The sequence below is a fragment of the Leucoraja erinacea genome, chromosome 8 (genome assembly GCF_028641065.1).
Source record: "Leucoraja erinacea ecotype New England chromosome 8, Leri_hhj_1, whole genome shotgun sequence".
In the NCBI taxonomy this organism is placed as follows: Eukaryota; Metazoa; Chordata; class Chondrichthyes; order Rajiformes; family Rajidae; genus Leucoraja; species Leucoraja erinaceus.
The window spans coordinates 37,060,649-37,078,192 of record NC_073384.1 but is presented as its reverse complement, the minus strand read 5'-3'; the positions used below and the strand labels follow the sequence as shown (position 1 = coordinate 37,078,192).

Genomic DNA, 17,544 nt, shown 5'->3' with positions numbered 1-17,544 from the left:
CTGATTCCTGGGATGTCAGGACTGTCTTATGAAGAAAGACTGGATAGACTTGGTTTACACTCTCTAGAATTTAGGAGATTGAGAGGGGATCTTATAGAAACTTACAAAATTCTTAAGGGGTTGGTCAGGCTAGATGCAGGAAGATTGCTCCCGATGTTGGGGAAGTCCAGGACAAGGGGTCACAGCTTAAGGATAAGGGGGAAATCCTTTAAAACCGAGATGAGAAGAACTTTTTTCACACAGAGAGTGGTGAATCTCTGGAACTCTCTGCCGCAGAGGGTAGTCGAGGCCAGTTCATTGGCTATATTTAAGAGGGAGTTAGATGTGGCCCTTGTGGCTAAGGGGATCAGAGGGTATGGAGAGAAGGCAGGTACGGGATACTGAGTTGGATGATCAGCCATGATCATATTGAATGGCGGTGCAGGCTCGAAGGGCCGAATGGCCTACTCCTGCCCTGCACCTAATTTCTATGTTTCTATTGCCTTTTTAGTTATCTTCTGTTGCTCTTTAAACGTTACCGAATCCTCTGGCTTCCCGCTCATCTTTGCTATGTTGTACTTCTTCTCTTTTATTTTTGCACTGTCCCTGACTTCCCTTGTCCACCACCATCGCCCCTTACTCCCCTTGGAATCTTTCTTCCTCTTTGGAATGAACTGATCCTGCACCTTCTGTATTATTCCCAGAAATACCTGCCATTGTTGTTCCACTGTCATCCGTGCTAGGGTATCTTTCCAGTCAACTTTGGCCAGCTCCCGCCTCATGGCCCCATAGTCCCCTTTGTTCATCTGTAATACTGATACCTCCGATTTACCCTTCTCCCTCTCAAATTGGAGATTAAAACTGATCATATTATGGTCACTACCTCCTAATGGCTCCTTAACCTCAAGTTCCCTTTATCAAATCCGGTACATTACACAACACTAAATCCAGAATCGCCTTCTCCCTGGTAGGCTCCAGTACAAGCTGCTCTAAGAATCCATCATGGAGGCACTTATTCATTTACTAATTAATTAATTCATCCATTCATTCATGCGAGCTTCACAATCTGAGCTAGCATTTAATATTTTTCAGTTTTTACACAGAAGGCAGTGGTAGAGGGAGATACAATAGTGGCATGTAAGGCAATTTTCAATGAGCATATGGATATGCAGGGAATGGAGAGATATGGATTATGTACAGGCAGATAAGAGTTGGTCTTAGCATTATGTTCAGCACAGACATTGTGGGTCGAGTGGCCTGTTATTGTGCTATACTATTCTATGTTCTATGCTCTTAATTGCCATTTCTAAATGCCCTTGATCAGGTAATGTACCCCAATACCGTTACAAATCTGCTCCTCTCTCAATAAGATGCCTAACATGCCAAACAAGAAAAGTATCATTAATTTTACTTCGGAGTCATGTGAGTGATTCCGTGAAGAACCCGTTCAGCACGCATGTGCGGCATTACGTCCAGCAGAGCAACAGCGGCACAGTGGGAGTCGGGCTCTCCCGCTATGGAGGTGAAAGAACGGACCGTCAGGTAAGCTGACGTCAGTTTCCTTCACAGGGAGCTTTCTGCTGTCCGGCAGAGAAGAAAGGCTCTGCAATAAACCTGTCCCCCGCTCGACTCCACAGAGGAGTGTCCATCTGGGGGGGGGGGGGGGGGGGGGCAGCAACAGAACAGACCTGTCCCTGCTCGACTCCACGGAGGAGCGTTTCCATCGTGCTCGACTCCACGGAGGAGCTTTCCTTCAGGGGGGGCAGCAACGGAACAGACCTGTCCCCGCTCGACTCCACGGAGGAACGTTTCCATTGCGGGGGCAGCAACAAGGCGGTAGGACCGCTTACCCGACGCTCCGCTATCCCGACACTGCGCCGAGCCCAGCCCCGCTAGCGCCTGAGCAGCGGGCTGGACGTAAAAGCCAAGGAAGAGGCTTTCCGGCCGGTGGCTCCGACTTATCGGACGGGGACGTCTCTCCACCCAGGCGGGGGAGAGACAGCCGCCTGAGCCGCATGGAGCGGCTCTTGGAGCAGGAGCTCCAGCGAGGTGCACCCCAGGAGGGGTGCTCTCGCAGAGGGGGTCAGGCTCTTTCTCCACAGTGCCTTTCCAGAGGATAGCTTTGGTGACCAGGACTGGGCTGGTCAAGAACAGGGGCAATGGCTGAAGATCTCGGGAGTATGCAAGGGGTGCAGGAACAGGAAGAGCTGCTAGGTGTGGTGTGTGGTGGACAGCTACGTGGAAACCCCACGTGCAGGAGGCGTTAAAAGCCTGACGACAGCCATCACATCATTTTTTCCTCGTTCCATGGACAAATACGGAGAAGACCACAACCTTCGTAAACAAGTCATAAGACCCCAGCCACTGAGCCAGACTCACTGCTCTGGCAAAAACCTCACAAAGCATATGAAGGACATGCAAGAGGTTTTACAAAACTTTCGGCCCATGTGGGCAGGGCCGGGACGAGTAACCAAAAACAGTAATTCCTACGCAGCAGCACCCCATCGCATCCATCAGTCAACGTCTACCATATCGGACTGATGAAAGCTCGGGGTCCGCATCTATCACCGAAAGTCTTATTTAGACCAGGACCCAGAACGGACTCCATGGAGAATGTGCCACCCCCCCAACGTCACCGCCACGTCAGACGACGTGCAACACTCGTTGGACCGGCAGGAAACAGAAGAATACCCATAACCATGGAGGTAGGTGGGTCTGGTTCCTACCAGTATATAGAGCATACTAACACATGGGAGTCTATCACAAGTGATCAGTATATACTCAATGGCATTAGTGAATACAATTCATACTAGAAAAATTGCCACCAGGTCAACATTCACCCCAGAGGGTATTTTTCCTCTCTCCGTTAAAGAAACAAGAGGGACAAGCTGAACTGGTGAGACTAATTACAAAGGGTGTCATGGGGAAACCTGAACCCTTGCAATTCGTATCAAACATATTCACTAAACCCTAAAAAGATGGCGGATGTCCCATCATCATTGGCTTAACTTCACCAAATATGTTTGTTAAGTATATATATTTCAAAATGGAACCGGTTGTTACTGCCAAACAACTAAATTCCAAAGGATACTTCATGGCAAGCATTCGTCTTAAAGATGTTTACCATTTAGTACCATTCACAAGGATCATCGCAGATACCTGAAATTTAACTGGATGGGGCAGCTATAGCAGTTTAAAGCGTTACCCAATGGGCTCACATCAGCCCAAGAGTGTCACCCAGACACTAAAACCAGCTCTGGCAATATATAGAAGACAAAAACATATTATCATGGCATATCTTGATGATATCCTAAATGGTAGGCAAGACCATGAATTTGACTATGTTAGCTGTTCAGCTACCAAACAGTTATTCGAAACCCTGGGGTTGTCTTACATCCAGATAAATCTAAGTTGAAGCCATCCTCTATCATGGACTACTTGGGCTTCACAATTAATTCAGTCAACGTAACTGTAACATTGCCAAGAGACAACATAGTTGAATTGGCACAATCGTACAACAATTTAATGCAACAAACTACCAACTACTCGACAAGTAACAGAGTAATTGGGATAATGGCAGCAGCATTTCCAGCTACATAATTCGGACCTTTGTACCAAAAACGACATACAGGTCATTATGATTGTTTCATGAAGTTACCCACTGAAGTAATATTAGAACTACAGTGGTGGGCAAAAAACGTCTGACATAGTTTCAGCCTATTATCATCGTTACCACTTACACTGGGCATTAATTATCTAGAGATGTTTGGGTGACTTTTTATGGTTTAAAAGCATATGCATAAATATGCATCACTTGCATGTACGGTTATAAATAGATAATACTACGGTGGTGGCCTACATTAACCATATGGGCGGCATAAAATCGGTATCATGCGACAAGTTGGTCAATACAATTTGGCAATGGTGTGTCCAAAGACATATTTGGCTATCAGTAACTTACCTACCAGGTAAGCTAAATACAGTGGCAGACACCAGATCACGTAAATTTAATGACAACATCGAATGGATGTTAAAACCCCCAAAATATATATTTTTCACAAATGTTATCAAGCAATATGGCACGCTAGATATCGATTTATTTGCATCTAGACTAAATCACCAGGTACCTATGTATGTCGCTTGGGAACCAGACCCTGAGGCAGCAGCAGTAGATGCGTTCGTGCTGGATTGGGGAAATTTTTCTTCTATTCATTTCCTCCCTTCTGCCTCATCAGTCGGGGGCTACGCACAGTACAAATGGACTCTGCTTCAGGTATTTTGATAGTACCCGACTGGCCTACACAGCCATGGTTCCCAATACTCCATGACATGATTGTTGGAACTCCGATGGTATTCCCCAGTGACCCGGAGTTATTAACAACCAGTGTTGGGCACAAGCCACCCGTGCCATGAGAAAATCAAACTCCTGGGTTGCAGATGCTGCACAAACCACTTCTGGGACTGGGATTATCATAACAAACCGTCGACACCATGTCAGCATCCCTCTGAACATCCACTAAAAAACAGCACTTGTCCAGCATCAAAAAATGGGAGAAGTACTGCTTGGATACAGGGACCACCTACTCAACCGCTACAGTTACCAACGTACTGGAATTCCTGGCGAACCTTCACCACGATGAAGGACTTCAGCTACAGAGCCATCAACACAGCTAGAATTGCCCTGCCTGTCTATTTAAAACCAGCTCCAGGACAACAGGCCATGGGGTCCCACCAGCTGGTGGTCAAACTAATGAAGGGTATTTACAACTCTAATCCCTAGACCAAGGTACACCCATATATGGGATGTCAGTGTGGTCCTGACATACCTCAGGGGATGCCCATCAGCCAGATCCCTCAACCTGAAACCATCTATGCTCAAAACACTCATATTGATGGCACTTGTAGCTGCACAGAGGGTCCAGTCACTACACCTATTGCGACTGGACACCATGCTCACAGCTCCAGACCAGATCTCTGTCGTTATCCAGGGAATGATCAAACAGAGCAGACCAGGAACACCTAATCCAGTCATGGAATTCCGGGCTTACCCGCCAGAAACATGGTTATATGCCATGACCCTATTATCCTACATAGACACAACCAAAATATTCGAGGGAGATGAAAAGCCTTGTGGGTCAGTCATAAAAAACCTTATGGTCGGGTGACGAGCCATTTCGAGATGGATCAAGCAGGTGCTAAAAGCTGCTGGGATAAAAACTAACATGTACAAAGTTCATTCCACCAGGGCAGCATCCACGTCAACGGCGAAAAGAATGGACGTGCCTATAAACCACATCCTGGCTACAGCAGGATGGTGGGGGGAAAGACCGTTCAGAAATGTTATAATAAGCCATTGGCAAAACCTGTTTTATTTGCAGGAAAGATTTTACAGACTGCAAATATTTAATTTAAGCCCAGGGGAACAATTTAATTTCTTTGTTGTTATTGTTAAAAAATATCATTGTGTTTTTCTACAAACAGATTCATTGGTTGATTACGATAACACACTTCCTCCCTCAAAGACTTCGGCAGTGATGTAGTAATAACTGTTACACGGTTTGAAATCACAGAGCTTTGAAATCTTCACGGAATCACTCACGTGACTCCGAAGTAAAGTAGTAAGATTAAACGAGAACTTACCAGTTTGAAGTTTGATCTGTATTTTATGAGGAGTTACGATGAGGGATTACATGCCCTCCGCTCCCACCCTCAATAATATGGGTCAAATTCATAAACTGATGTCTCCTTATCTTTACTATGTTTACTTCAATAACTGTGTCTATCTGTGATTCCACACCGCTGCTTTGAAGTATGCCGCGCATGCGTGCTGAACGGGTTCTTCACGTAATCCCTCATCGTAACTCCTCATAAAATACAGATCAAACTTCAAACTGGTAAGTTCTCGTTTAATCTTACTATTTTATCTAGTAGAGAGGCACCTCAAGGGCTATTGTTAATAAATTCCCACTGCCTGTCAAGTACCTTTCCATTTGAATGTAGACTGTAGTGTCATTCCGTCCTCCTGTTATCCTGTAAATGATAGCTGTAACAAGCTTCAGTCACAATGAAATTCTTGAGAGCTCCTTCTAAGGCAATTTGGTGCACCAGGTTTCATGAGGATTAGGGAATTGAAATATACAATGGAACAAAGACCTTTACAAATTTCTACAGATGCACCATAAAAAGCATACAGTTGGGTTGCATTACAGCCTGGTTTGGGAACAGCTCTTCCCAAGACCGCAAGAAATTGCGTCATTTTAGATGTAGCCCATTCCATCACACAAACCAGACTCCCGAACATTGACTCCATCGACACTTCACGCTGCCTCAGAAAAGCAACCATTATAATCAAAGACTTGTCCCACCCCTGTCGGGCAGAAGATACAGAAGCTTGAAAGTGCGCACCACCAGACTCAGGAACAGCTTCTTCCAGTTGTCATCCGGCAACTGAATCGTTTTTCCATAAGCTAGGATACTGTCTGATTCACCTCTACCCCATTGTGGGCATTGGACTTCGTCTTTGGAACGGATGAACTGATCTAAAAGCCTCTAAAATGCCATTATATTATCTGCCTCCACCACCACTCCTGGCAGAGCGCTGGTATTAGTATAAATAGAGCATTTAATACACTTCTGAGAATAAATGATTTGATTGCACATTATGCTCTGAAACAATATGTTGCTGCATTCAATGTCCTGCTGTGACTGACGTTTTAAAGTAACTCATGCATTGAGCCAAAAGAGGTTCATTTTTTGAGGTCACCAATTTACAAGAGTAGTATTTAGCGAGTATTCTGGCTGTTATGATTTTAGACAAGGCAATTTAGATTTTGTTCTGTGTGTAATTAGTTACATCTGCTCTGCAGGACAGACCGTCAGCAACCTGTATTATATAGTACTGTTGACACAGTGAAATGCTCGATGGCATTTCTCAGGATCATAGTTAAACAAAATCTTAAATGATCAGCCATGATTGGTATAAATCAGCATCTGCATTTCATTCCTTCTGCTGAATAGTCTCTAAATCCTGGCACTCCCTCCCTAAATCCTTCTACACCTCACTCTCCTCCCTTAAGACAATAGACAATAAGTGCAGGAATAGGCCATTCAGGTCTTTGGGCCAGCACTGCCATTCAATGTGATCATCAAGTCAAGTCAAGTTTATTGACTTGAAATAAACTTGACTTGGCTTGATGATCACATTGAATGGCAGTGCTGGCTCAAAGACCTGAATGGCCTATTCCTGCACTTATTGTCTATTGTCTTAAGGGAGGAGAGTGAGGTGTAGAAGGATTTAGGGAGGGAGTGCCATGATTTAGAGACTATTCAGCAGAAGGAATGAAATGCAGATGCTGATTTATACCAAAGATAGACACAAAATACTGGAGTAATTCAGGTCAGGCAGCACCTCTGCAGAAAATTAATAGGTGACGTTTCAGGTCGGAATCCTCTGAAGAAGGGTTCCGACCCGATCCGAAACGTCACTTAAGGAAGTAGCCCCAGAAATAGTGGATAATTTTTCAAAACTCTTTAGATTCTGGAGTAGTTCCTGAGGATTGGAGGGTAGCAAACGTAACCCCAGTTTTTAAAAAGGGAGGGAGGGAGAAAACGGGGAATTACAGACCAGTTAGTCTAACGTCGCTAGTGGGGAAACTGCTAGAATCAGTTATTAAAGATGGGATAGCAGCAGATTTGGAAAGTGGTGAAATCATTGAACAAAGTCAGCATGGATTTGTGAAAGGTAAATCATGTCTGACGAATCTTATAGAATTTTTCGAGGAATGTAACTAGTGGATAAGGGAGAACCAGTGGATGTGTTATATCGGGACTTTCAGAAGGCTTTCGACAAGGTCCCACATAAGAGATTGGTATACAAACTTAAAGCACATGGTATTGGGGGTTCAGTATTGATGTGGATAGAGAACTGGCTGGCAGACAGGAAGCAAAGAGTAGGAGTAAACGGGTCCTTTTCACAATGGCAGGCAGTGACTAGTGGGGTACCGCAAGGCTCAGTTCTGGGACCCCAGCTATTTACGATATATATTAATGATTTTGACGAGGGAATTGAATGCAACATCTCCAAGTTTGCGGATGACACGAAGCTGGGGGGCAGTGTTAGCTGTGTGGAGGATGCTAGGAGGCTGCAAGGTGACTTGGATAGGCTGGGTGAGTGGGCAAATGCATGGCAGATGCAGTATAATGTGGATAAATGTGAGGTTATCCACTTTGGTGGCAAAAAACAGGAAAGTAGACTTTTATCTGAATGGTGGCCGATTAGGAAAATTGGAGATGCAACGAGACCTGGGTGTCATGGTACACCAGTCATTGAAAGTAGGTATGCAGGTTCAGCAGGCAGTGAATATTAGCATTCATAGCAAAATGATTTGAGTATAGGAGCAGGGAGGTTCTACTGCAGTTGTACAGGGTCTTGGTGAGACCACACCTGGAGTATTGCGTACAGTTTTGGTCTCCTAATCTGAGGAAAGACATTCTTGCCATAGAGGGAGTACAGAGAAGGTTCACCAGACTGATTCCTGATTCATATGAAGAAAGACTGGATAGACTCAGCTTGTACTCGCTAGAATTTAGAAGATTGAGGGGGGATCTTATAGGAACTTACAAAATTCTTAAGGGGTTGGACAGGCTAGATGCAGGAAGATTGTTCCCGATGTTGGGGAAGTCCAGAACAAGGGGTCACAGTTTAAGGATAAGGGGGAAATCATTTAGGACCGAGATGAGGAAAATATTTTTCACACAGAGAGTGGTGAATCTCTGGAATTCTCTGCCACAGAAGGTAGTTGAGGCCAGTTCATTGGCTATATTTAAGAGGGAGTTAGATGTGGCCCTTGTGGCTAAAGGGATCAGGGGGTATGGAGAGAAGGCAGGTACAGGATACTGAGTTGGATGATCAGCCATGATCATAACGAATGGAGGTGCAGGCTCGAAGGGCTGAATGGCCTACTCCTGCACCTAATTTCTATGTCTATGTTTCTATTCCTTTCCTCCAGAGATGATGCCTGATCCGCTAAGTTACTCCAACAGTTTGTGTCTACCATTCAGCAGAACGCCAGCTAACAAGGCGAGTCATACAGAAGCAGTGAGTCAGGTGGACTGTGTGGTGAAGAAGCCCTTTGTTGGCCCTTTGCCAACATTGATAAGGATATAGAGTACAAACATCGGCACGTCCTGATGCAGCTGTACAAGTTGTTGGTGAGAACACACTTGGACTACTGTGTGCAGTTACAGTCATCCGGCTGTGGAAAGCATTAAGTTGATAAAGGTGCAGAAGAGATTCACCTGGATGTTACCTGGGGTTTGAGTTATAGGAAGAGGTTGGATAGGCTGGGATTTTTTTCTTTGGAATGTAGAAGGCTGAGGAGTGCTTTTATTGTGGTGTACCTCTTACATTTACTACTTTTAGAAGTCATTTGGACATATATATGGATAGGAAAGGTTGTAGAGGGCTCTGGGGCACATGGAGGCTAATGGGACAAGCCCAGTATGCCAACTTGGTCAGCTTGTGCCGTGACTATGAATTTCTGGTTCATCAATGCCTTGTTGAAATGTTTCACTCACAATTCCAATTTCTTCCCTTAGTTCACCCTTCATTACCACTTAACCTGGACTTAAAATCCATGGTTTCTGGAAGGTAGTATAGCCGAAACAACATGTGACAATGTGGGGTGAAACAAGGGAAAAACTGGGACTAGAGAGTGGAGGTTTTCATCGTAAGGCATTGCTGAACCAGAAACCAATGTTAATCAATGGGCAGTGATGGGGTGGTGTGTGAATGGGACATAGTGAGGATGAAACGCAGCTACTGAGCTTATGATCAACCCTGAGATCACAGAACAATGGAAGGTAGCCCTGAACTAAATGTGTTTCAAAATAATCTATTTAATTATGGGTTAATAGCGGGGAAAAAAGCTTATACTTAAATTCTGGAAAAACGCTCCTATACCAACAATAAATATGTGGATTTCAAATATGTTTGAAACATTACACCTGGAAGATATGAGACTCCTCCTTGCAGGCAAATCAGACCACTTCCAAAAGACGTTGTTTGCATTTATCGACTTACTACAAGTATAAGGTGCAACAGTACTTTAAAAAAGAAATGGTGTCAGGGTCTGGTAAGGGGGGATGAAAAATACGAAGTTGGTATATCCCTTTTTGCATAGTTTTCATAATAGAGCTTGTGTTTCTTTTTCTTTCTTTCTTTTCTATGGCCTATATCTTAACTTTTTTCCCTAACTCTTTGTTTAATGGGTTTTTCTTTTTGATCACTCTTTCATCCTTTAAAACCGAGATGAGGAGAACTTTTTTCACACAGTGAATCTCTGGAACTCTCTGCCACAGAGGGTAGTTGAGGCCAGTTCATTGGCTATATTTAAGAGGGAGTTAGATGTGGCCCTTGTGGCCAAGGGGATCAGAGGGTATGGAGAGAAAGGCAGGTACGGGATACTGAGTTGGATGATCAGCCATGATCGTATTGAATGGCGGTGCAGGCTCGAAGGGCCGAATGGCCTACTCCTGCACCTAATTTCTATGTTTCTGTCTATGTTTCACACTAACACGACTCTCCCTCACTTTCTTTACTTTCTTTATTTCTATCTTTCCTTAAAGCTTAAAAAATGAAGGGGTACAATAAATGTAATAAGATGTATGTGGCTTGTACTACTGTAATTTGTTGTTCTTCTAATGAATAAAAATATATATTTTTTTAAAACCCTGAGATCGCAGGGCTGCGACGTCTACTCTCAACAATGTTCGAGAGAGAGGCATATTTCTGACTGTGCAGTCATGAACTTGAGAGGGATGTTACTGTGTCGAAGGAAACTTGACTGTGTGGCCTTTATCCGTTAAACACTTTTCTAACTTTTCCCAGCTCTGATGCAAAGCGATTGATCCAACACTTTAACTCTATTTTTCTTCACGTAGGCGGCCTGACCACTTGAGTTTTAGGGAGTGGTTGGATAGGCTGGGACTTTTTCCTTTGGAGCGTTAGAGGCTGAGGAGTGACATGATCGCATTCCCAGCATTTTCTGTTTTAGTTTCAGGTTTCCAGCCCATTTTTTGGCATTAGCTCCAATCTCAGCTCAAGAAAGCATGTGATTATTTGTTATACTTTGTGGCAATATCAGTTAAATTTGGGGTATTTTCACTGAACTGTTGAGTGGTGACATTGAAGAGCTGCAATTGTTTCTCAGACATGGGTCATTTACATGTTTATTTTGATGTGAGTCAGCACCAACTGCTTTCAGTGCAAATAAATTTATTGTAACTATTTTTGCAACAAAAACGTAATGTTGTATAAAACCCATTAGGTGGTTAGATTATTCCCATTTACTTCAAAGCACTTCTGAGAGCATGTAGTCCCTAGGCTATAGATCAACTGAGTACAACACCAGAGTCAGTGTGGAGTGCTTGGACTGTTCTCTCCCCTTCAGTGATGCTCAGAAACAAGTTCCTTCTCTGGGATTTAGTTAGGGTCTGTTTTCACATTGCAAGATGATGCCCAAGTCAGTGCTGGTCCCAGAAGCTGATCTAAAATCACTCATTACAATCGCTCCACTCTACTCCCACAGCAGTATTTCGGCTGTACACTGTGAATGGCTTGATTGTAATTATGTATTGTCTTTCCGCTGACCGGATAGCATGAAACAAGAAAGCTTTTCACTGTACCTCGGTACTTGTGATAAGAAACTAAACTAAACATTTGGAGGCAAAACATCAATGACTAAGGAAGAGAGGAAATTAAAGGAAGAAAGAAGAAAGGAAACTTTAGTTTAAATGTAATCTATAAATCTACATTATACCAGAAAGTGGACACATATGGGTAGAGCTGAGGAACTGCAGATTCTGGAATCTAGAGCAAAACACAGAAAGTTCCTGAGTAACTCAGCGGGTCAGGCAGCATCTGTGGAGAACATAGACGGTCAAGACCCATCTTGAGACTGATTGTAGAAATGGAGAGAGAGCTTAAAGAGAGATGGGAGTGGGGCAAAGCCTGGCAAGTGATAGGTGGATACAGGGGGGGGGGGGGGGGGGGGGGGGGGGGGGGGGGGGGGGGGGGGGGTGATTGGCAGATGGGTGGACAAAAGCCAGAGATGACAAGGAGATAAAAGGCTGTGAGATAAGAAGAGGAGAGGTGTGAAGTGTGAAAAGATGTAGTTGGAAGGGGAAAGGGGAGCAAATAGTAATTTCTCTAATTATGCACATCCAGGTGGGGCCCAGGGAAGAATCTGCAGACATCCGTTGTGCCTTGAACTGAATATATAACGGTTCCAGGCTGCTTGGACTTGTGCTTGTGGTCAGGAGCGTTAGAGATAGGAGCCATAGTCAGTGAACGAGTGGAAACGAAGACCTGGGAGCCCATACCGATAGTTGGAGAGGAGCAAAGACAATGGACAATAGGTGCAGGAGTAGGCCATTTGGCCCTTCGAGCCAGCACCGCCATTCAATGTGATCATGGCTGATCATCTCCAATCAGTACCCCGTTCCTGCCTTCTCCCCATATCCCCTGACTCCGCTATCTTTAAGAGCTATCTAGCTCTCTCTTGAAAGCATCAAGAGAACCTGCCTCCACCGCCCTCTGAGGCAGAGAAGACCTGGGAGCCTGTCATGACAGATGACACAACCTCAGCAGATCGAGTGGTCAAAAGGTGCTGAGGTCAGGAAGGCGAACTAAGTCAAGGGAGTATGGGTAAGAGCTTGGTTTGTAGTGGCCGTTCACTGGATGCGGATGATTCACCAGACGGCTGTACCAATCCAGTACTGTGCTGAGAGTTCACAGCCATGGGTGCTGATGTTTAGTGCTGCCAATGCCAAGGCTCTGTGGTGGAGGACATTGAGGGGCAGTGTGGACACCCTTCTTCAAACAAGGGAAGGGATATCACCTCAGAGGGCTACCTGGGTGGCATGGGTAGACACAAAATGCTGGAGTAACTCAGCGGGTCTGGCGGTATCTCTGGAGAAAAGAAGTAGGTGACGCTTTGAGTGGGAATCCTTCACACAGAAGAATCTCGACTCCTCACCTACTCCTTTTCTCCAGAAATGCTGCCTGCCCCGCTGAGTTACACCAACATTGTGTGTCTACCTTCTGCGTAAAACAGCATCTGCACTTCATTCCTACACATGTGGCAAGGGTGTTTTTAATTTAAGTGCCGGCAGCACAGTGGCGCAGCAGTAGACTTGCTGACTTGCAGCGCCAGAGACCTGGATTCGACCCTGACCTCGGATGCTGTCTGTATGGAGTTTGCACATTCTCCCCGTGACTACGTGGGTTTTCTCCGGATGCTCAGGTTTCCTCCCACATTCCGCAGTCGTGCAGGTTTGTAGGTTGATTGTTTTTTGTAAACTGTCCCTAGTATGTAGGGTAGTGGGTGTGGGCGGTACGAACTCGATATGTCGAATGGCCTGTTTCCAAGCAGTCTCTAAAAACAGGTGCAAACACTACTGAGTATAACACTATTGCATGTGTAGGTACTGTGAGGATTTTTTTGCACAGATTTTATTTTGCTTATTTTCCATTCTAAATAAAGTTCATTTTGGAAATGTAAAGAATGAGTCGCTCCTCCCAGGATGGCATGTCCCACTTCCCCAGCCATCACGTGAAAACCCAGCAATGCGATTGGATTTCCCTGTGCTCCTTGCTCACACACAATTCTGTTCAGCAGCATTCCCCCCTCAGTGTGACACAACGAGTTGCGCCGAAGCGTTACATGACTATAGGTCTAAAGCCCAAGAACATTGGCTCAGGTTTGAACTCAGTTCAGCAGTGAAAGGGGCAAAGACTGCTGAGCGGGGCGCGATCTTCCGAGGCGCCCTACAAGATGCTACCGGGAAGGACAGGAATGCGTGTCTCAGGCTGAGACACAAGACACTGCCGATGCTGCAATCCTGAGCAAAACACAAAATGCTGAAGTAGCTCAGGCAGTCCAGGTCCAGGCAGCATCTGTGGATGGAATAGATAGGTGACGTTTGGGTCAGGATCCTTCTGCAGACTCTGATCTCAGTCCTCATGAAGATGTTATGATCTATGGCCTCATACATGTGTTTTTAAAAATGCATAAGGTTTATTTGGTCCATTTATCCTCGAAGATATTATACCTGCTATCCTTGTAAATTCAACAGCCATTTTTAATTCCTTAAGGAAATGGTCTGGTAACCATTATTTTCTTGGCGACACAAGAAACAGCACATGCTGGAACGAACTCAACTGGCGAGATAGCATCTGTGGAGGAAGCGGGAAGACAAGATTTCCGTTCGCTGTCTTTCTTCAGACTCAAAAAGTGTCTCCTATCAATTCCCTCTACAGATGCTACCTGAGCCACTGTTACTCCAGCACTTTGTGCTTTTCCTCCAGGCTGAGAAGCCAGTCAGATGGCAGAGTCCCGCCTGACAACCAAGCACCGTTTTGCTCAACTTTGCTCAACAAGGCGCGGCCTTTCCGATGGTTTTACAAGAGCCTACAAAAGAAGACACGGAGTGCTGGAGTAACTCAGCAGGTCAACACGCATCTCTGGAGAATAGGTGATAGGTGACGTTTCGGGTCGGGATACTTCGGGCTCTTATTCTTGCGATTCTTCGGTCTGCAGAAGCGTTCCGACCCGAAACGTCATCTATCCGTGTGCTCTAGAGATGCTGCCTGACCCGCTGAGTTACTCCAGCACTTTGTGCCTTCTTTTGTAGACCAGTATCTGCAGTTCCTTGTTTCTACAGGTATAAAGTTCAGGGTTAGCTACCGATTGGACATCGGCCCTGAGGAGTGCAGCGACGAGCCCCGTAGACGGTCGCAAAGACGCCGACAGTAACCGCATCATTTCTGGAACGTAAACAGAGGGCGCTGCAAACCCTCAGTGAGCCCAGTAGCACCCGTTCACAAGATAAAGGTGTAGAATTGGGCGATTTGGCCCATCGAGTCTACCCCGCCATTCAATCATGACAGCATGCACTGGCAATTAGTGGTGACCACATCCCCACTGGGAAAGTATCCAGACGTTAGTTCATCAAATTGGTGAGCCACAATACGCATTACATGTTGAAGGCTGCCAACCATGAAGATAGAAACAAAATACTGGAATAACTCAGCGGAACAGGTAGCCCTTATCCCTAACCAGTCTGAAGAAGGGTCTCGACCCGAAACGTCACCCATTCCTTCTCTCCATAGATGTTACTTGTCTTGCTGCGTTACTCCAGCGTTCGGTTTAAACCAGCATCTGCAGATTCAATGATCTCTGCCACCTAATCCTATTTTCCTGTCTTCTCCCAATAACCCTAGACACCCGTTCTAATCAAGTACTTGTCCAACTCTGCCTGAAAAATATCCACTGACTAGGCCTCCACAGCCCTCTGTGACAATGAGTTCCACAGATTAACTACCCTCTGACTAAATAAGTCCCCCCACACCGTTTTAAAAGAGCGCCCTTTAATTCTGAAGCTATGGTCCAGTGGACACGTGCTTTCCATATCAACTCTATCGATGAACATTTCAGCCCGCTGACTTCTCAGCAGAAGTAGATTTGATTTGATTTTGTTCATCTGCGTCCCGCGCAAAAAAATAAAAGAAAGCCGTGAAGTCTGGTCACCCCATTGCAGGAAAGACGTGGAGGCTTTGGTACGGGTGCAGATGAGGAATGCCAGAGTGATGCCTGGATTAAGGGCATTAGCTACAGGGTGAGGTTGGACAGACATTTGGACTGTTTTCGCTGGAACGCCGGTGGTTGCGGGGAGACCTGATTGAAATATATAAAATAGTACAGGGTAGACGGCCAGAACATTTTTATCTCAGGATGGAGAAAAAAGTAAGAAAGACAAAGTTTATAGGAGATGTGCGTAGTAGGTTTTTTACATAGGATGGTTAGCGCCAGGAACGCGCTGCTGACGGTGGTGGAGCAGATGCCATGGTGGCATTTAAGAGACTTGTGGATAGTCATTTGGATACGCAAGGAATATGAATGTGCATGGAATGGTGGGACATGGATTATGTTCAGGTTCCTGTGCTGTAATTTCTATGTTCTAACGGCGCGTTCAAATTGATTGTGCAAACCTAGAGCCAACACGTCTCAACACCCCTCTCCTCACTCCCATTGATTCAGCTACATTGCTGAACCGCAGTTAGTCTCTAACCTTTACCCCGCTCTGAACCAACTCATTGAAGGGATCTGCCAGCCAGTCCAAAGACGTACAGGTTTGTAGGTTAATTGGCTTCGGTGAAGATTGTAAATTGATTGTACCTTAGTGTGTAGTAATAGCGCTAGTGTATGGGGTACTCGCTGGTCGGCGTGGACTCGGTGGGCCGAAGGACCTGTGTTCGCGCTGTATCGCTAAAGTCCAAAGTGGCGAATTAAAACAATGGTACGAAGGAGGATGTCGAGCCAAGGAATTGCATTTTGAAGAAGGGGGCCGTCCCGAAAAGTCGCCTATCCCGGTTTTCCAGAGATGCTGCCTGACCCGCGGAGCTACTCCCGCACTCTGCTCTGCGAAGGAAAATGCATACTGTGTCTATTCTTTGTGTTCGCATAGTGTTTCTTACTTTAACGAAATCCGAGATTAATTCATAACAAGTTTCTGGGTTTTGACAGATTACGGTTCAACGATGTTGACCTCCAGAGTAGGAAGAGTTTATTGATACAGCGCGGAAACAGGCCTTTCAGCCCACCGAGTCAGCGCCGACACATGTTCTCGCGTACATACCAGGGATAATTTACAGAAGTCAATTACCCTACAAACCTATAAGTCTTTGGAGTGTGGGAGGAAACCGGAGCATCCGGAGAAAACCCACGCGATCACAGGGAGAACGCACAGACATCACCCGTAATCATGATCCAACATGGGTAGGTTTCTGTGAGGCAGCAACTCAACTATGAGGCGGCCACTGTACCTCCCTCCTAAGCAGTTCCTGAGAAAGGTCCCAAGTCGAAACGTCGCCTGTCCATTTACCTCCACAGGACGCATCTGACCCGCTGAGTTCCTCCAGCAGTGTGTTTTGCTCACGATCCCAGCATTTGCAGTTCCTCGTGTCTTTCGAAAAGACCCGACCGTGTTCTACAGAAGAATTACTTACCGGTCCAAACAGATCCCGCCATCGGATGCCAGACAGCCTCTCCCTCTCTCTGACGGTCATTTCCTCGGAGACCGGCCTTGGGTGCGGCCCAAAGGGGCACTCGGAGCGATGTGTTAGTGCGGCGTGTGGACTGGAGCGGACGGACGTTTTCCAGAGTGCCCAGTTAATTCCCCGTCGGTGTGGTGTGGTGTGGGAGGAGCGCTATAAAAGACCGCGCCGACCGCAGACCCAGACACACTTCAGACAAGCTGCGATATTGCACCGCTCCACCTCAAGCGCGGCTGCGGCTCAATCTTAAGCGCCTCACTCCAGGAACCTCGGTAGGGTCAGGATGTACGGCCGGCGTGTGAAATGGCACAGAGACACCAAAGTAAAGTGAACGCACCTTGGATGTTGCCCGTCTCTACAATGAAGAGTGTAGGTGCAGTGCGCGCATCGGAAGTCAGCAAGCAATCTTTCCTCCCATTGCATCGCAAGTTGACACCTTGCTGTCAACG

At 45.8% G+C, this 17,544-nt stretch overlaps 1 protein-coding gene across 2 annotated transcripts in view; it reads right to left on the bottom strand.

The window, feature by feature from the left end:
* The window catches only part of mei4 (meiosis-specific, MEI4 homolog (S. cerevisiae)), a 249,067-nt gene extending 231,918 nt beyond the window's left edge, over positions 1–17,149 (bottom strand). For both annotated transcript variants that reach the window (XM_055639475.1, XM_055639476.1), the window contains exon 1: positions 17,048–17,149. In XM_055639475.1, the coding sequence (XP_055495450.1) occupies positions 17,048–17,069 (22 nt within the window). In that variant the 5' untranslated portion in view covers positions 17,070–17,149. The remainder of the gene's footprint in view (positions 1–17,047) is intronic.
* Between the last annotated feature and the right edge of the window lie 395 nt (positions 17,150–17,544).